This window comes from Thermobia domestica, chromosome 11, assembly GCF_964235325.1.
Source record: "Thermobia domestica chromosome 11, izTheDome1.hap1.1, whole genome shotgun sequence".
NCBI classification, from domain to species: domain Eukaryota; kingdom Metazoa; phylum Arthropoda; class Insecta; order Zygentoma; family Lepismatidae; genus Thermobia; species Thermobia domestica.
The window spans coordinates 17,799,937-17,821,143 of NC_137464.1; the positions used below are offsets into that span (position 1 = coordinate 17,799,937).

The 21,207-nt window shown below is 35.6% G+C and overlaps 1 protein-coding gene across 3 annotated transcripts in view; it reads right to left on the reverse strand.

The window, feature by feature from the left end:
- Positions 1–21,207, reverse strand: part of ERR (estrogen-related receptor) — a 217,040-nt gene that overhangs the window by 100,088 nt on the left and 95,745 nt on the right. Inside the window, exon 1 of one of the 3 annotated variants that reach the window (XM_081730136.1) lies at positions 13,071–13,185. The exons of the other annotated variants lie outside the window; for them this stretch is intronic. Coding sequence (XP_081586262.1) covers positions 13,071–13,094 — 24 coding nt within the window. The 5' untranslated portion in view covers positions 13,095–13,185. Of the gene's footprint in view, positions 1–13,070; positions 13,186–21,207 lie in introns of those variants that run through there. 3 annotated transcript variants of the gene reach the window in all.

Consider the following 21,207-nt stretch of genomic DNA (forward strand, 5'->3'; position numbering starts at 1 on the left):
AATTACCTAAAGATATACCACATTGACTTGACGCCTAGTCTTCCGTTAAAAGCGCTGCTATCGGCTGAAGGAATTCCACTCCCTTTCGTCATCCGCTCTCTCGCTTAGCAACAGCTGGACTCTCATTGGTTAAACGCGTGGGCGTGTGTGGGTGTGAGTTTTAGTTCGCATTTTTGCCACGGCTCAAGACATTTCGGCAGCACTATAACATACGAGAAAACTGTGCGGAAAAACTTATTCCAAAGAGTGAACTATCCCTTGTGGAATTTTACATGACAAATGAAATTAAATCTTTCAGTTTAACGTCCCACGATTATGCTCTTTTAGGCTACGGGAGATTATGATTAAGGCAAGTGAATGATAATGGAAGAACTGGTACAATGAGAAAGTGGGAGGAAATGGGAGTATCCCGACAAAACCCACGGGCACGATGTTGTCCACCACAAACTAACCCTGGTCGGGGATCGAGCCTGGGACCACACGCTTCATGACCAATTACTTATGCCACATTATAGAGCTGGTGTTGAGGTATTTATTTATTCATGAAATAAGAATTAAATCGTCTTAGTCGTTTATCAAAGGTTGAAAACGCGAAAATCACCCCGAAGAGCGAATTACATCTTCTGAAATTCTTATCCTATATCGCAGGGTTGCTTTTGCAATTCTGGAATAAGTATTAATAAAAACGCTGCTTTTGAGAAAACTATATAAAAAAAATGTCCGGGCATGTTGAACGTACGACTGAATAAATAAATAAATAAATAATAAGGAATCTAAAAAGCACTTTTAACCCAGAAAATATATCTAACTACTTTATTGTGTATTAATACTTACATCAAAAAGTATTACACAGAGGACAAAAGTAAAAGGATACGAAAAGTACATTGAAACATGTATAACTTGTTACCATTACACCGCCTTCAAAATAAATTGTATGGTTTAATGAAATATTTTCAGATGAATGACGTATACTAATTTTTATTTTGCGACTCTAAGGATCTTATTTTTTTAAGAAAGAAAGAGAGACAAAGATCCATATACAAAACTACAAATTTTACTGCTGATTTTCTTTTGTCTTTCTTAAATAAATATTTAACTACACTTTGTAAACTATTTTTCCTTTACCTGCTGATACAAGCACACGATTCTTAACACAAGTTGAATAGTATTATTCTCTATACAAAACAGACAGAGATTAATCAATACTGGATTGTATTCACTAACTGTTCATGCTAACGATACATGGGTTTTAATACAAACGGACCCTGAACTTTAAGATTACTTGAAAGGTTTAAAAAAAAAAATTCTCCAAGAGCATTGCCAGAACGAACATTATTCGACATTTATATGAAATTGTATATTAAATTTATTTGATTAACTACTGCAACAATTATTGAATAAACAACTAATGACGCATTAATTATTGATTCAATAATTGGTATTGATTCAAATTCAATACCATCTCTCTATGATTTACGTTACCGAAATATGGCTCCTTAAATCTCCTGAAATCGGAAGTTTTTGGGCCAATATCTCGGAATTGTAAGAATGACGTGAAAAATTCCATCACTTCTTTGAAACAGCTTTTCAGGCTCTATCGAATGGAGAGCTCAAAACTGAATCAACACCAATATAATCTCTCTATGAGTAACGTTCTTGAGATATGGCTCCTTAAATCTCTCGCATTCGGAACATTTTTTGGCCAATATCTGTTGAACGGTAAGTCACAGAGAGATGATATTGGTGTTGATCAATACCTAAGAGCATGGTAAACATCTTGGTACCAATAGTAACTGGTGGCCACTGGCCAAACCAGTGGTCAATTGGACAGTGGTCACTGGGTACTATTTGGTACCAAAATGTTCACCATCCTCTTATGCATTGATCAACGTCAATATAATCTCTCTATAACTAATGGTTCCCGAGATATGGCTCCTTAAATCTCCCGAAATTGGACATTTTTTGGTCAATATCTCGGGAACGGTAAGAGTGAAGCTAAAAATTCCATCACTTCTTTTAGATAGTTTCTGAAGCTCTATCGAAAGGAGGGCTCAAAATTGAAAACATCGCAAACAACAGACACACATACAGACATGCGGTAGTGGATTCAGTAACGAACTTTTTTTAAGTTCATTGAAAATCTTGAAAAACTCAGCTACAATTATCACTAATGAATTTCAATACTAGAGTTGTAAAATCTTATTTCAGATGGACCTCTTTCTGATCTGGAAATCTGTTTAATTGTGCTATATATAGTATTTATGAAGATTTTTTTCTGTCTTTTGCGTCTTAATTCAACATCAAGGTTATGAGCTCTCCGAACCACTACTAGGCCTTGAATCCGGTGCAGTTAGCTGGTGCACAGACTATCAAGCAGAACAGACCGTTCCTCACCATATTATCTCGTCTCCAAAAGAGCTGGGTCACTGCAACATGCCACCAGCCCCGGCACATATCTGTGGAGATACAGAATCTAAAGCCCGCTCTAATATTACTACATTCATAGACTACTTCTCGTACAAATGGTGCATATTCTCTGCAAGCGTAAGTGCAAACTTAGACAGGTTCCATTTTAATGAACAAGTCTTTTAATAAGTAAATGCATCATCAATAGTCAACAATACTTCGGGTTGAACTGGCTATGCGCTAGAGCGCTGATCTCTAATGCAAGGGTCCCTCATTCAATTCGAGCCCATCTCAGCTTATAGTTGACAGCATCGTGTCCATGGGTTTTCTACATTTCCTTTCATGGCATAATCATGAAATATTAAACAAGAAATTTCACTTTTCGGGGTGAATTTTAACAGAAGATTTTTTTTTTTTTTTAATATGAAGCTGAAATTCAGTAATACCCTAATTATCGATTTTAGTGTTGCCACAAAAATTACCACAATAATCTAATCCGCGATAATCGGATCAATAAAGTATGTAAACGAGGTTATCACTGCTAACGGATTTTCAGTTATATTAATTAACTAAGGAGTTACCAAAACTCCTTTATATTTTTTTTCTGTCGTCTGGGAGACAAAAAATCTCAAAAACTACTTGGTAGATCACCATCAATTTTGGACAGGATGTAATGCAGAGCTTTCCATGTCGGCCCAAGTGCTGTGTTCAAAAATAAATTTCAAATGGTTTACCCCCACCTTTTCCCATGATCATAAAACTGGCAACTTCGAAGCCATTTTGGGGGGTGCGGTGGCTCAGTGGTAGAGCGTTCACATCCGGTGCTTGGGGTCCCTGGTTCGATTCCAGCTCGCGCCGTATGGACTTTGTGGCGGACGAACACCGTGCTCGTGGGTTTTCTCGGGGTTCTCCCGTTTCCTCCCACTTTCTTCATTTCACCATTTCATTCATTTCTCATCTTCACCGTCTCCTTTAGCCTAACCGGCATAACCGTGGGACGTAAAACTTCCAGATTTCATTTCATTTCATTTCGAAGTCATTTTAATATATTGAGAAAGAAAATCAGAAATTGTCCCTCTTCGCTCGCTAAAAGCAGAATTTGCGGAAATTCTTTGACATATACGCACTTGTTTTGAATAAAGAGTTTATATATACAGAGTTTCTATCCCTAACATGTTTCGAATTTTAAGGGATTTCAAAAAAAATAATGGAGTTTTACGTCCCATGGTTATGTCGGCTAGGCTAAAGGAGACGATGTATGAGCAATAAATGAAATGGTGGAATGAAGAAAGTGGGAGGAAACGGGAGAACCCCGAGGAAACCCACGCACAAAGTGTTTGTCCACCACAAAGTTCACTTAATGGGAGCAGGATTTGAACCCGGGACCCCATGCACCAGAGATGAACGCTCTACCACTGAGCAACCGCAGCCCTTAAGGAATTTCGATATGGCCATCTTATAATAACTGCGATTTCCACCCTTTTTTATCCTGCTTTTTTTCTTCTAAAGGAAACATTAAAAAACGCTTAAACATGTCTTTAATTATTTAAGATAAAAGATCTAAATGCCAAATTTAATGTCCCTTACCTTAAGGGACTTGGAGATGCGGTCAACTTGTTACAACAGTTGTAGCCTCATCTTTTTCCTTGCCGCCTCTTTTTCTTCCCTTCCAGGGAAAATATCAAGAAATGACAAAACTCGTTTCTATTTTAAATGGGAGTCTATATACCAAATTTCATGTTTTTACCCTTCAGATTCGGAAATATGGACACTTTACTATAATAATTGCCACCTCCATTTTCCTCTTCCCCGTCAAAAATTCTAAAAATCCTTTCTTAGTGGTACCTTACATTACAAATCCTACGTACTGGCACTATTTCAAGTTTCTAGCTCAAGCAGTTTGGCCTCTCACTCACTCTCATAATACATAGTGGGTATATTTTATATATCACATATATAATATATGGTGAATATAATACATGACTCCAAATCATTATGACCAGCTATCGAACACCAAACAGCAATACGGTTTGGATTGGAAGCAATGAGGTCTTGGTAGGTGCCTGGATGAATGGTGCACCACATCTGCGCATATAAGTCACTTATTTCTGTAAATTCCGCGGAAAGGAGCGATGAGCTCGGATCTGACGTTCAATGACATCCCAAAAGTGTTCAATTAGGTTGAGATCGGGTGAGTCTGGCGGCCACTGCAGCAATTGAAATGCAACATTGTATTACCCCAACCATTGGCAATACAACGTTGGCCTTGTGACAAGAAACGTTGCCCTAGTGAAAGATCCCATTTAATACTGGGAAGAGGAAGCAAGGAAGTATAATATATTTTCCATTTTACAAAATACAATGGAGTAACATAGCTGACGCGGGACTGAATTTATTGAAACTATAAATGACGTTAACTGCAAGCTCTACAATTAAAACCACCAATTTTTGAAAGAGAGAGAAGATATCTAATTAATTATTTTTAAAAAATGAAGTGGTTAGAGACCAAGGCTTACGAGGGAGCATAAACCTCCGTCTCCCGGAAGTTCTTAATTTTACTCTGGATAAAATAAGTAGATTATTATCAAGCTTCTTTAAGCTGGATTAGACAGTTTTATCCAGTTCCCTTTTTACTTTCGAGCGACAAAAGGAGAAAAGAAAGAAAGGTGATCATGAAAATAAATAAATAAATTGAATTCAATATTTCAACGGATTTACATGTTTCATGGTCCATAGATAACGAAAAAGTGATTTCAAGACATCTGTCTGTCTGTTTGTCCTGATATTCCACTCGCTTAGTGGCCATACCATTCAATTGTATCTCAACCGTTTTTATGCGATTCTCCAGAGGGGTTTCTCCAATGTTTTTCCTACCTCTAAGAATAAAGTTGTTTTCTGAAGAGTGAAAATCAAACATTGCTATTTTCTCAAAAACGGTTGTAACGATTTTCTTTATTCTTCATAAATCAGTTTTTCAATAATAACTACATACTATGATATACGTTATTCCTCTGGAAGAAATCGAGTAGGGATAGTTAATACTCGTATTCCTATGATGTCGCACAAATCATTTCCACGAGAATATCCACAGGGGTACTCTTGAAGATGAGTTTTACTGACAGTTTTTTTTTTTTTTTGGTCCTTATTTTATAAACAAATCTTTCATTAATAACCCTAACATATGGAATGATCACTGCGGAAGGAATTCAAGTCCTTTTTTGCCATCAGTGATGACTACAGACGATTTCCCTCCGGAGGAAGGCTTTTAATATATACAGGGAGTTAAAGAAGTTTTGCGAAAATACTGGTACCTTTGTTGAGCGCGATCCGAGGATTGTTCCAGGGTGTATTTCGCAGTTCCGGGCAGACTTGCCCAGGGCTATTCCTTGAAATTATCACTGTTTGACATATTTCATATTTAATTTATTTATTTATTTGTACACAACAGAGTATAAAACTCCAATTACTGAAGGTTAATAATTAGTGTTTGTTTATATTCAGTTAAACAGTAAACGATAAAGATAATAAGATCTGTCCCTAAAACTCCTTTCGGTACTTAAAACATTCATGTCTAAATATTGTAAATAAATTTTATAAAGCAAGAAACAGTGTTCATTTTTCCACTAAGCGAGGAAACCAGGGGTAAAAGTGGATCTGAAAAGGTAAAGGGACGGATGAAGTTACACCGCCCCCCATGCCTATCTTTGCCCATGGTAAGTTTTTTAGGAAGTGGGAGGCCGCTATAGATATTTTATGGAAGTGGGAAGACGACGTCCTCTCGCGTTCCCCCTTACTTTTATCCCTGATTTAAACGGAGCAAAAACTTGTCTTTTTTTTTCTCACATCCTTGGTAATTGGACTTGTGACTCTTGTGCTCTCAACGCCTCATATGGCATAACAATTTCTTTTGGAAAAATCATCATTTTATGAAAATAAAATGGTGGTAATTTATTTTTGGTGAGCCTGAGCAGTTTTCTATGGCCGAGATTCTCCGACAACGGCTTGCAATTGTGTTCGAATTTCACAAGAAAATATTACATTAATAAATATAGCACAACAAGATTTAGTTTAAGGAACTGGAGCTACGAATTTGAAAGGCCCGTTCTTTTTATTTCCTCAAACAAGATCTTGTTCGAGATTGGGGAGTTACAAAAAAGAAAAATAAATAAATAAATAAATAAAATAAAATAAAATAAAATAAAATAAAAGCGCAATCATAGTTGGTTTAAAGGACTAACCACTGTTCTTCAATTTCTTACTCCCCGTTGAGTCTGTTAGGCCAGCTATACACTATGAGATAAATCCTAGAAAATATCTTAGGATAAATGTTACGACGTATCTCGTAGGAAATCCCTACCCTTTTGTGCCATACACGTGAAGATTTTTCCTGTCTGATTGGATACTTTCGAGATGTTGATCTTTAGCGCACTGTGATGAAAAATGGCGCCTACAGTTGAACAAGAAATTGGCAGTGCTTGCATCTTTGCTCCAGCATGATTCCCTCTTAAATATCGTTGTGTGAATAAGCTCCTGAGTCTTACCTGGTCTCAGGGCACAGCGCACATTGAACGTTCTTGTCTAGATGAGGTTTCCGTACCTGCAACCTAGAACGTATCTTCATTTTTATATTATTAGGGAGAGCATTTTGGGTGAATGAAAGGTACACAGTTTTCGAGGAGGAAATGTGCGAGCAGAAAGGAAACATTTATTCACAGCAAAGGCAATGTGTTAGGCTTTAATGCGAGTGCCTTTGTTTCTTAAAACGAATCTAATTTGTAGATAAAACAGATAAAAATTAAAACGATTGAAATATGTTTTTTGTGTGTTTACGCACATTCTGAACTGGTGGATAATTGTATGATAAATTATTGGCCATTTCTGGTTTCAACGTTTCTCTCTATAAAACGAAAATGGTAACAGATAGCGAGAAGCGGATTTTTGCAAACGATTCAGCGTCACAAGACAACATATGAGTACCCACACCTTACTAAAACCATAAGTTATTCAAATTTACTATTACTTCCGGTTTCAAAATTGATTTCCATAGAGCAAAAGCGGTAGAAGAATTACAGCTTCAAATTAACCTTTCCCGATTCCAAAATTTATCACCATTGAACACAAATGGTAATAGAAAGCAACAAGCTGCTTTTTGGAATCGATACAGCGTCTCAAGTATCATTACAACACTATATTGAAACCGGAAATGGCTGATAGTATTTCCGGTTTCAAATTTTCATAGAACAAAAACTGTACGAGATATGGAGAAGCGTTTCAAGAGTGTTTTATCTCCTTCCTTAATCCTCTATTCAAACCGGAAGTGGTTGAAATAAACGAATTTTGATTTTAACCTTTAACACCATAGAAAAAAATAGTTAAGGGATGCATGATAGCTATTTTTTTTAACATAGATTTAGCGTCCGAGAAACAGGTTCTATCTTTGATCTTATTACTCTGAAAGGATATTCACTTGTTTTATATCATAAAGTATTGAAGAACTAATATTCAAGTTCTTCAAAAAAGGATAATTGGACATGAACCCTCGAGCATTTTTCGTACCGTGTAGCTCACATTCTCTTAATCTTGTCGTAAATGACGCTGCCTTATCTTGCACTGATGCTCTTGACTTCTTCAGCACTATACACAAAATTTATATTTTTTCTCTACTTCGACACATAGGTGGACTAGTACTGACAGAATATGTCAGTTCTTTAATGGTGAAACCCTTAAGTGAAACGCGGTGGGAGTCATATTGATACAATGACTGCTATTCGGTATCAAGCGGGGGAAATATCGATGCATTATATCCACTCTCTATTGATCCCAGAAGTGACATGTTTGGAAAAAGCAAAGCTAATAGTCTAGTCCACAAGATTAAGAGTTTCAAGTTCATTTACTGTGTCGTACTTTGACATACAGTTATATTCAGAATCAATCTTGTACGCAAAATGCTTCAAAAAGAAGAAAAAAATCCTTAAGTTTTACGTCCCACGGTTATGCCAGTTAGGCTAAAGGAGACGGTGATAATGAGATATGAGTGAAAATGGTGGAATGAAGAAAGTGGGAGGAAACGGGAGAACCCCGAGAAAACCCACGAGCACGGTGTTTGTCCACCACAAAGTTTACTTGGCGGGGGCTGGGATCGAACCCGGGACCCCAAGCACCAGAGGTGAACGCTTTACCACTGAGCCACCGCGCCCCCCTCAAAAAGAAGAAATGGACATTTCAAAAGCAGTTGAAATGATCACAAAAGTGAAAAGTCATTTTGAAGCAATGCGAACCGATAGAGGCTTTGAAGAGCTACTAGTGGATGCAAGAGAAATGGCAGAACTCAAAATCGACCCCCCTATTTCCAAGTGAGTTACAACTACGACCACGGGAGACCAAACGTCAGTTTGAATATGAGAACCCTGATGAGCGCATTGCGGATTTTAAAATTTCTTTCAAAAGTATTTTTTATTTTCATATTTAATGATTTGAGATCTTCCATGTGCCAGGAGTGCCTCGTGGGATTCGCCATAATGTCTATTGAGTTCGACATTCTTCAAGAAATGAAATGAAATCTTTGAGTTTTACGTCCCACGGTTATGCCGGTTAGGCTAAAGGAGACGGTGATGATGAGAGATGAGTGAAATGGTGGAATGAAGAAAGTGAGGGCCCCGAGAAAACCCACGAGCACGGTGTTTGTCCACCACAAAGTTCACTTGGCGGGAGCTGGGATCGAACCCGGGACCCCAAGCACCAGAGGTGAACGCTCTACCACTGAGCCACCGCGCCCCCATTCTTCAAGAAATGGGCATTGTAGATGTCATTGTCAGAGATTTTGCAGACAAAAAAGCTCGGAGGGATATATTAATTGTTGTGAGGTGCTGAAAAAAAAAAATGTTGCTAATTTTCAGTAACAGTGGAATTTAACTTTCTATTTAGTCTTTCTTCAGTTTTGTTATGCTGTTAATTATCACGCCTGAGGCCAAAGGTTGCAAAATTAGAAAAACAATTTCTTATTCTATGTTTTAAGGTACTGTTTCTATGAAAGAAAAAGATATGGACGCTTTCTCATAAAGTTCCCTAAATTGACTCTGATATGGGTTACTTATCAAACTTACGAAAGTTAAAGGATTTCTAATACTTGATAAAACCTATTATTAAGCTTTTGTCTTGTAAGTGTTCAGCTTTTGCATAAATTCATAAGATACGTTTTATGAATGCTATGGACTTTAGGACCTACATAAAAAAGCTATTTATGTTGCTGTGCGTAAAACACGTTCAGCATATGTGAAATATATTTATTGGTATTTCACGTCATTAGAATAGATTGTTACATAGTTGGATATATGGTAGAATGACTTCTAATGTTACTGATATTACAAAACAATTTACAATATACTAGTAATCATGTCACCATTAATAGTATTCGAAAAATGCTGTTCGATATTGCTTTTGTTTATCGGTACATAAATAATATTAATAAAAACACAATGTAATTTATACCATGTATATATTTTTTAAGTACTAAATATATCAAGGGCTGTAGTCGAGGGTACACGGCGGTACACGCCGTATACCCTCTGCTTAATCTTAGTCATGAGAGTGTACCTTCTGCTTCAGTGTATAGTTTCGTTTATATTTATTTATTTATTTCATTGGGCCATTATTCCAATTATAAAGTGACTATATCACCTTTTTTCTCTTGTATTTTAGCAGGTGTTTAAATATATGAGTCATGAAAAAAAAAAAAGCATCCTGCAAGATTTTTTCTGTTGCTTCTCGGAGGGAGTTGGTTCCTTCTCCATATCTACACCCATTTTTGTTATTGATTCTGTGATTTATGTAAGGAATGTCATCAAGAAAATAGCATGAAATGTTTTTAGACTATAAAACAATAACGTATTCTTTATATTGAATTAATTAATACATACAATTTACATTGTTCATTAAAAATGCCTTCAGTGTCTTATGACAATGATAGATGATCACAAATCAGCGTATACCTTCTGAAAATTTTCGGACTACTGCATTGAATATACCTACATCATGTATTATTTTTTTCTTTTTGAAAAATAATTTTAAAATATTAAAATTACTGTAATAAAATGTTAAATATAGGCTAGGACTAGGGGGCGTCAGAAAGTCACTTTGCCCGGGTGAAAATTTTGCCTTGGTCCGCCCTTGCTTCTCGCCTTAAAGTGAGAGACTTAAGAGGCTTCATCCCGGCGAAATTAATATACCACTAATTTTACAGTAATTAAGTGATATTTCCCAATAGATAAAAGACAATCGAAATGTGGAACAAGAGCGCCCTAGACATTATCACGACTCACTTATCTGCTTTCGATTTCGAGCCATTATGAAAATTGGCATTTATTTTCGTGTTTCTAAACGGCTGAAAACAGAAAGCCACTAGGTGACTTGTAATAACGGTACCTCACGCAAAATAATATTGTCTAGGGCGCTCTTGTTTCACATTTCAACTATCTTTTATCTATTGGGAAATATCACTTAATTACTGAAAAATTAGCGGTATATTAATTTCGCCGGGGTGAGGCCTCTTAAGATGTGCAACACATGTCACTCGTTTGGTAAATAGTATATGGTCCATACTAGTGCTGTTAGCAAATAGATTTATTCGAAAAATGAATTATTCGAAGCACAATTGATAGTAAGAAACTCCCGAAAAAAAGATCTTTTAAATGGACCAACAAGATGGAAGGACAGCATCATAATGGCAGCGCACTGGATTTGCCCACTTTTTCCTTGCGGAACTAAAAAAAGAGTGCTATCTAAATTGAAAAATCTTAGAGTTTTACGTCCCATGAATATGTCGGCCAGACTAAAAGAGACGGTGATGATGACAAATGAATGAAATGATAGAGTGAAGGAAGTGGAAGGAAACAGAACCCCGAGGAAACCCACGCACACGGTGTTTGTCCATCATAAAGTTCATTTGGCGCGAGCTGGGATCGAACCCAGGGCCCCATGCACCAGAGGTTTGCGCTCTACCGCTAAGCCACCGCGTCCCCCCCTATGTAAGCTGAATTTCATTACTTGAAGGAATCCCTAAAATTCTGGTTTCCCGCACCTCGGGATCTGCGAAGCCATTACCGCCGCCATTGCGTATACGGTTGAACATTCAGGAGGTGTACAACGATCTTCAATGAATTGGACTGGCACAGGATAAAATTTAATATTGTTACTGCGGCGATGAACTTTGTGATTTTTTCTAATAAAGCCATTAGATAGTTAAATTCCTTTAACGAAAACTAATTTATAAATAAATATGGGCCGTTCTTGTGGAATATTGTATTGTATTGTATTTATTTCTTTTGTATGAACTTACAAGTACGAGGAATGTCCTCAAGTAAGTGTAGCAACAAAAACAGAATTATTTCTTAAATTCAATACAATTTTCTGATGCACATTCGTTTCTGAACCATGTTATTAAAATTCTGTATTATTTTGGTTGTCTAAAATAACAATAAAGCAGACTGATATGAAGAAACTCGTTCCTTACAAAACATTTCCATTACATTGAACACTTAATGTGGGATGTTTATACGTAGATCCAACATTCAGCAGAGCGGTGATGCCAGCATCCGAAGTTTATTAACAAAAAGACTTCAAACGAAGATGGGAGAAAAAAACCACATCAAAGAGACCGACGAAAACTCTAGTAAAAAGGGCTACCAGTTGTTTCTCGTTCAGTGTCTACTCGCTTTAAAAGTATTGGAAGATGATTATCGAGAAGTCAAAATAAATTAATCAAAGTTTTTCTCACAGAAAGAACCCAACACGCAATCGCACCTAAACTTAAAATAGGCCTATCTTGTATAAAGACTCAATCGATAGCAAAAAAAGAAGTGGAATTCAAAATCAAATAATATCACGCGTTCATTGAAATGCTCGATTACCTATTACTGTTACATACGAAAGCTACTACAATCGAATCCTATCTGACAGTGAGCAAAGCAAAGCAACGTACATCCATGGACTTCGATAACGAACTTTGAGTACGGAAATAATTTTAACCCTAACCCCTTTCTCATTGAGGCGAATTGTTATAGTGTTCTTGCAACGAACCGAAAATTCGTCCTATATTTCGTTTAAATGCCACCATATCTTCATTTACTATGATAAAATTTCATAGTGTGCAAGATTGTACATGATTTGTCTTAACTTTTTATTGTATGTTTGATATATTGTTCAAAAACTTTAAAATTGTGTTCATTTTAAAATTAAATTATGCTTGTGTTTAAATGTCTGCTTACAATTTTACAAATATCAGTGTAATTAGCAGCTGCAATTAGTACGTAACATCTGCAGTGTTGTTTATATAGAGTATAGTCTGCATAGGAAGCAGAAGTGCTATATTACTTTCACTTTCGCTTTTCAGTCCTCAGCTGTTGATTGAAAGTGACATTGATTTCTGTTGATTGTTGAAAGAGAAGAGAGTGTTGTAACTGTTAATCCTGATTTCCATTTGCTTTCGTTTATAACACATGACTGTGAAGAAAGGAAGGATCGCAGCTGCCGAGTTCTTACCGGCTATGTGAAGTATTTTAATATTAAATATCATCCGCAAACAATGTGTTTTCATGATTGGATGTGATACATTCTTTTTTTTTCGAAACAAAGTGCTTGATTGAGGAAGGACACCATCAAATACATACCACATCGTCCATCCAAGTGTCCATCCTTCATCACATCTCTGTTCTATCCACGAACTATAACACGTACACAACACTACCAGCACTAACACTGCACAGCAACACTCTGGCCAGCATTCGAACCACGTGGTCTACAAGCATTTCAAACACGATACGCGCTAAGGAGACGGATCTAGGGTCTTTAAAAAAATCAACCATCCCATTACACAAGTCAACATAAAAAATACTACTACTACTGTTACTACTAAAATATATCGAAATTATTCTTGTCTAAATGTGGATTGTTTCGAAACACATCAATTTAGAATTAAATATGTAACACGAAGGAAAATAATTATCTGAAGCTTTTTATTTTAGATTGACCTTGATCAACGAGTGCTTCTCAAAACCTTCAGTATTTACACATAGCACTTAGTAAACAACGCTGTTTAAAAAAAAAAGGAAAGAAAAAAAGAACTGTCAACGTAATCACAACGACCAATGGTTATGGATAACATTCTACACTCCACTATTTTTTCTTTTTTCTTTTTAATAACATATACACTACTCAATACAACTGTTAGAATCTTACAAACATCTTTTTTTATATTTTCAATTAAAATTTTATAACGTAGAAAACCATTATACCGTACTAACATAAATAAATCGATATTTTCCTAACAGATTTAGACACATACTATTGTGGAAATGATTTACAAATTTCACAAGATTTGTGCTACAGGCAACCCGGTTCACTCAGCCCTCTTTAATCTAGAGTTTCCGTAGCATTGACATACTGCCGTATTATAGGCCTATTATAAACATTTTGCACTGTAGCTGAAATACACGTTAAATGTTCTACTGAGCAAATAAAAAAAAATTGTAAAATTGATTTTTTTATTATGCTATAAATAAGAGCAGTATGAAATATATATTACTATGGAAATAAATTGTGAATAGAACAGCAATATAAATTGAGTGAAAACACAGTATTGATTTATTTTAAATTTGCTTATTTATTGATGGAAGAAAAATACAGCATGCTACTGCTCAATTATAATGTTCAATAATGTGCTTGATCTAAATACGTAGATTATAGACATACATAAGATGACATACCTAACATTGTCACTTTAACTGTCTTTTGAACACTCAGAAAAAAATCTTCTGCAGGTCTAAAATAGGAATGATGCACAAGATGAGAGGATCTTAAGGGTGTCTCGTCTCAAAAATATATAAATATGTCTCGTCTCGAAATATATACACAAATATGAATCTTGAAAATATACAGGTATGTCTCGTCTCGAAAAATATGTACATAAGTGTCTCATCTCGAAAATATATACGTATGTCTCGTCTCAAAATATATATACATGTCTCATCTTGAAAATATATACATCTCGTCTCGAAAATATATACATAAGTGTTCGTCTCGAAAATATACACATAAGTGTATCTCGTCCCGAAAATATATACATAAGTATGTCTCGTCTCGAGGAATTTTGTAATCTCATTTCGAATTTCGAACGAGAAAAAGATAAAACGAAGTAAAGCATGTAAGTAAAAATTTAAAGTATGCGAAATTCGCGTCATTTTGATCTATAAGCAGTAAATCTCATAGGTTATGGCTAAAATTGTAAATAGAAAAACAGGTATATTTCTTTTTACAAAAACAAACGTTTTTAAAAAAGAAAGAAAAAGAAAAATTTCACGTGTCGCAGTTTCACTTTTTGAAAAAAAATAGTTTTTTATACATGAAAGAAAAATGTCTGTAAAAACAAACAGAAAACAAAATGTTGTTTAGAATGTACTCAGATTAACTTCTAATGTAAATTTAAAAATACAAAGCATTAAAACATGAACTTACGTCCCCGTATTTTGATTTGTAAGTATATGCTACTGCACACCATTTTAACAATCAAGTTTTAGGTCATGAACTGTTCCTACCTGGGATCCCGAATGGGTATCAATTGGTCACTGCTTATAAATATCATTCTTGGTTTGAACTTCTTGAACAATTAATTAATTATGGAACAATTGTTTTATTTCTTAGAGTTATGTTTTTAAAATTACTCCTTATCACGACCAGACACCATTTTCAGGTTAGCAACCAAATGTCTGAAATGCTATGCTTTTGGATTACATACAATTTATATCCAAAAGAAGAAACGAAAAATAAAAGTTTTGGAGTCTTTTCAAATGCAATAACGAAAATACAAACTTTAATTAACGTCTGACCAACCTTATTCATTAAAAATAGATACATCCTGCTGTTTTACACCTGACAAAGAGAGACACATGTAGCATGTTTCGAATTTTTTTTTTCACGGTATAAAAATCTTTAATGGAGTCTATTATAATTAACATCTTTATTCATTCTTACTGTTTCTCTTTTTCTTACAATAATTAACTGTAGAATCTAACAGTACTACAAGCTGTTGCTTCGTAGATATCTGGAACAAAATAATATCAAAGAAATTGGGAAATATCTGCAAAATTCTTTAGTAAGTATTATCTTCTCAACTAAGTATATTACATATACGACTATTCCTGTGGCAAAACTCTGTTCATCTCGAGAGCGATCATTATTCTATTTATTAATATTAAAGTTAAAAAATCACTCTATACTGTTACTCTAGACACGAGTGTGTCCTAAGGAAGATATTAAGTCATTCCTTACCTTACCGAAAATAACGAAGTATGTACAGAATAGGTAGTATAACGCTGTCGTCTCCTCAGTTTGTGAATTCAACTCTACACGAAAAGAAACTTAGTTCTTACAGTTTCGAAAAAAAAAAAAAAAAAAAAAAAAAAAGCGAGAATTACCTTGAGTACGCAGCACTATTAATTGATGTGGTATCACTTTCGAGCAGGAAAGGACTGCTACCAACCTATTCTATCAATATTTTTTTATTAATCTTCCGGGACAGGTAGGGATGTTTGAAGTCGTATTTTACATGCGTCTAATGTTTTCAACATTGATTATGAAATTATTTGCGGCAAGATTTAAAGTACGTTTAGATTTTCCAAAAATTAAACTCTTAGATTTCTGATGAAGGTAAATGCATCCGCTATTCTGGCAACAAGCCAGGCACACTGTATAATTTTGCAAAACTTCATATTATATATATTTCATTTGTGTAACGGAAAAAAATGTAGAATAATTAGCAGGTAAAACCAGGATTCGATCTAGAGGAAGCACGTAGCTGGGATTTCCCTCTCTGCATTTTTGTGTTAACTCTAGTTTCCAAAGAACGATTTCAGTTTGGATCTGTAAAGGATCTAGATATTTCATAAATTGGGTAAAACAGTTATCTCAATAATGATGATCACAATCAGTCAAGGTTAATAGAGAAGTAATCGGTATTCTTCCATTATTCATAGTTACTTGCATCTGCCGCATGATGAGAAGCTTCCATGCAACACAGTTTACAGCTAACCTCTCTGTCCTCACATAGGAATTTCCTCTTTCAAGTAACGCCGTCCATGACCTAGAGTCTCTTTCGCCTCCTCCGTGTTCACCCTGTCACCAAACCTTTTAGCATGATACAGTTCCTTCTGAGTCAATCTTCCAACTAGTGTCTCTTCCTTTCTCCAGTTACATCTAAAATTGTTCCTTTCTCCTCTATTATTTCTAACATCTCCTCATTAGTTTTTCGTTCGATCTTGATAATTTTCTCCTTCTTCTCCACACCCACATGTATATTAATTCACGTGAACAAGTGAATATCTGTACAATGAAACCATAATCACTCAGATCTTGATTATCAATGATGTCCTTTATCCTAATTTTCTATTTATTTGTCCACTACAGCTACTATCGAAACACCTTTCTTTGGGCTGTGACAATAATAAGGTTGGGTCACGGTGGCTCAGTGGTAAGAGCGCTCAGTTCTGGGGCGTGGGTCCCAGTTCGGTCCCAGCTCCTGCCAAGTAGGCTTCATGGTAAACAAACGCCATGTGTGGGTTTTCTCGAGATTCTCCCATTTCCTCCCACTTTCGTCGTTTCACCATTATCATCTATCTCATCATCGCAGTCATTAAAGGGACCCATACACTATCAGTTTAACTGAAGGGAAACCTCATCGTGACGTCACAACTGAAGGAAAAATTGTATGAACTGAAGGCATTCGTTCAGTTCAGTCAGTTCTTTATGCGGTTATTTGGACTGAAGATGGGTTATTTTAGACTGAACAAACAAACTGTCTTTGCTACGATAACTGGGCTATTAACTGAAAGAAACTTACAGTTGCCTCAGTTCAAGCCCTGTTGCTGCTAGTAACGGTGAGGTATTGCTGGCTCTTACTGAAGCCTACCGTGCTCATTTCGAACTTTGGGACACGCAACACGTGCATTATGCGAATAGGTATAAAAGAGGGGAGGCGTATGATGTGTTACTTACAAAATTAAGAGAGTTGGAACCTCAGGCGACACGCGATACTGTTATTAAAAAATAAACAACCTACGGTCGGCATTTAGAAAAGAACTGCGGAAAGTAAATGAATCCAAGAAATCGGGGACTGGAGGTGAGGAAGTGTGCGTTCCAAAGCTTTGGTATTTCAAGAAACTTACAAGTGCACTCCACAGAACATCTTATGAAACTGAAGGAACTGATGGACTGAACTCGATTAACTGAAGGTACTCCACACAATATTCAGTTCAGTTCATCGTACGATCGGTTAAGTCAGTTTCTAGCTCAGTTGGGCTGATCTGTTAAAACTGATAGTGTATGGGGCATCTTAGTGGTTAAAATTACTACAGAGTACTGGTTAAAGTCAGTACTAAAACTTCCGTTATTTTAGCACAAAATATACAGTAAATTGTCAAATATTAATATTAATCTGACATATACTCTAATGAGGATCTTGGTTAGAAGATCGAAACGTAACATGTAAAGTATTTATTTTTAGGGATGCGCACGAGACGAGTCGAGATAGGAATTTCCTGACAAAATTCGAGTCGAGACACGGCTCTTCCAATAGAGAAATATACATTTTTTCGAATCGAGACATCACTTTTAAAGCACATTTTCGAGACGAGACAGCCACAAATCTTGTCTCGTGCGCATCCCTATTTATTTTTATGAATAGCACAGTCTTGTTCAGCAGTTCAGTGTTTTATTTCTGTTCTTATTTGCAAGTCGTGCAGAAATGATGTGTTGTCAGTTTAATATATGTGGTTTGCTATATTACGTATACATTTCTGTGAGCCAGGGGGGCCGTGCCCCCTGACCCCCCTTCCTTCGGGTGCTCATGATGAATAGACGTTCATTTTGCACATATACTTTTCGAAACAAGGTACAGTACTAGTATACATTTTATCTAATGCTTTATTTCTCATTATAAGTCAGTTATCTCTCTTTATATGTAACTCTACCTCATTCATAATACAGGGTGTCTGTAAAGTAGGACTATGGACCATCAATGCATGCTTCTATGTAATTTATGTGTGGTTCTGCAAACCAAATTTGATATTTCGCTACACTAAAACGCAGAAGTGTATGAACACAGACAGGTTTGTTTGTACGTATAAAGAGATCCGTTTTTAACATTTTGTACACGAAGCATTTCAAAATGGTGTTAATTTCTGTGCTCAAAAACTTTCCGGGCACACTATAAGTGGACAAAACTTTCCATCTAACTATCTCCTATTAACGTAGAGATTACAAAAAAAAAAAAAAAAAAATGAAACAACTGTAAATGTTTTAGATGTGGGTATGAAGAAGAATTGAGAATATTAACTAGATGCGGAAATCTAAGAAAGAGAATATCAGCACTGGAATTAGTTCTTGTCACAACAATATTTGAGAAGAAATTATTATTATTATTTTAAGAAAGAAAGGATACCAGGAAAAGCGTAAGACTAGCACAAGTCCTATCCAAGTAATAAATGAAAGCTTCAGAATTTATGGCAAGTGATCTGCCTGCGATGGTAGAATACTTATATGCGTCACTTCCTACGCACAACAAACGTTCTGAGACAGGATAGGTGTTTCTCAAATTAAGATCCGTGAACCATAAACGGTTCTAGAGGTCTGCCATTGTGATCCTCTTAGATCGAACATTAGTAAAAAACTGACAAAATAAATAAATAAATACATAAATAAATAGAATTCGCGAATTTCGTATTACACACTACAGTTGAAACTCTCAGAGTTTTGAAACTGCATAAGCACATGTATTCCATTATCTTCCTCAAGACATCTAGTTGATATGCAGAGCCGGCTCTACCATATGTGCAACACATACTTATGCACGGGGCGGTAAGTTTCGAGGGGTGGTAACATCTGCCATAACTATATTATTTAAAATAAATATTTATTGTTGGAAACAGACTTCATGATGATGGTAGCTAAGTTTACTAAGCTGATCTTCTATTTGAATATTATATTCATAAATCATGTTTAAGTCGCATTAGTTTAAGGTCACAAGGACAGTGCTAAAGCAAATGTTGAAACAAATCCCAGCATGAAATGCTTGATTGTTGTCAAATGCAAGAACTCAATTCTCGAACAATAGCAAACACCCGTTCCATTTAGTTAGTTATCACAGTTTTGATATGAAAAGTAGTCTTATTTTGTCATAAACAAGCTCCTTATGATTGAAGGTGGAAACAAGTTTTTAAAATATATTTTTATATATAATATTAACAGATGTAGAAGGAAAATTAAGAAATAAAGACAAAAGAGCTAAATGCACTGGAATTGGAAACTTATATACTGAGATCGAAGCTCGATATTGAATTCTATAAAAAGGATTACCATCTTTCCTCTGCAGGTGTGTTTGCTTCATCTTTCACTAACATAATAGATTATTATTTAAAGAAAAAAAAATCATACACAACAAGATTGTATTTGTAGTGTTTAGGCCTTTCTGAGTGCGCCCTCTCCTTCTTGTTCATGATTGGATAATATATTTAAAATCGTAGCTTTTAAGATCTGTTTTTGTCTGGAGAAATGGGGCAGCAAATGATGCCACTGCACGAAGCGGCAAATTGACTAGGGACAGCCCTGTTGATAGGGGAACGTTCTGTTTGAGTTCACCCTTATGAAAAAGATTTAACCCTTATCCGGGCAAGCGGGGCCTCCCAGGCCCAGTAGCTTCATTTTTTTTTTTTTTTTTTTTGAATTTCTCAATAACCATAAATATTTCGATGACATAAAATTCTGACTTCTTCTATCGTTAGTCGAAATTAAAGTGATGAGCATATCGAGTTGGTAAGGCTAATAAGAGTTGGTAAGGCCCAATTGCCCGTCTACGTTACAAAAATATTTTGCCCGGACTCCAAAACAAGTCTTTGCTGAGACGCCCTTCCTAACCAAAACGCCTCATTTATTTATTTATTTATTTATTTATTTATAAGAAAAAAATATTTCTTTTCTTCTATTAATGAAAACATAAAATTAAAGGAATTTCAATTAATCTACTTTAAAAATACAAATATATTGATATTAACATAAAAAGAAAATTATAATTTTCTCTTCGAAGAGAACATGAGTAGAGTTATCATTCTGACATAAAAGTGAACCTTACTTTTATATGTTTCAGAAACGTTGCCTCAATCCTTCAAGGGTTCTCAGAAGATGAACTTATGCTATTAATAGTTTATATCATTTATATAACAAGTGCTTGGTTGATTCTACCCATAAAAAACACCTCAAGAAAAAGGATGCTCTTCCATCATTCTCTCAAAACTCGATCATTCTCTCTTTCAGTCTGTAACCAACCAAAGCAATCAAAATATGAAATAAACATGTGACTTCAAAGGAAAAATAGCCATGCGCAAGCAGACTTTCCCTTCCCGCCAACCCCCTTTCTCGTATCTTCCATTAAGTCACGTGGCTTTTGCAGACTCCGACAAATTCCCAGGGGTTACTACAGCGACGTGGACGTTATGTAATAGACGGGACTCTCTCTCTCTCTTTGTCGTTGTTAATAACACAATGAAATTGAAAAAAGTAACTTTTTTGTTTTTGTATTCAATACGTTTGCCGAGAATATTTTAAGATAGACATTTATGTATCAAACTATACAGTAACTAACGCATATCTACTGTAACTAAGAGGGGCCATTCAAACCAATAGAGCATGAATAGGGCTACCAGTTTCTTTATCTGTGAATTTAAAAACGCACACAGAAAACTGCAAATTAAAAGGCTTGGA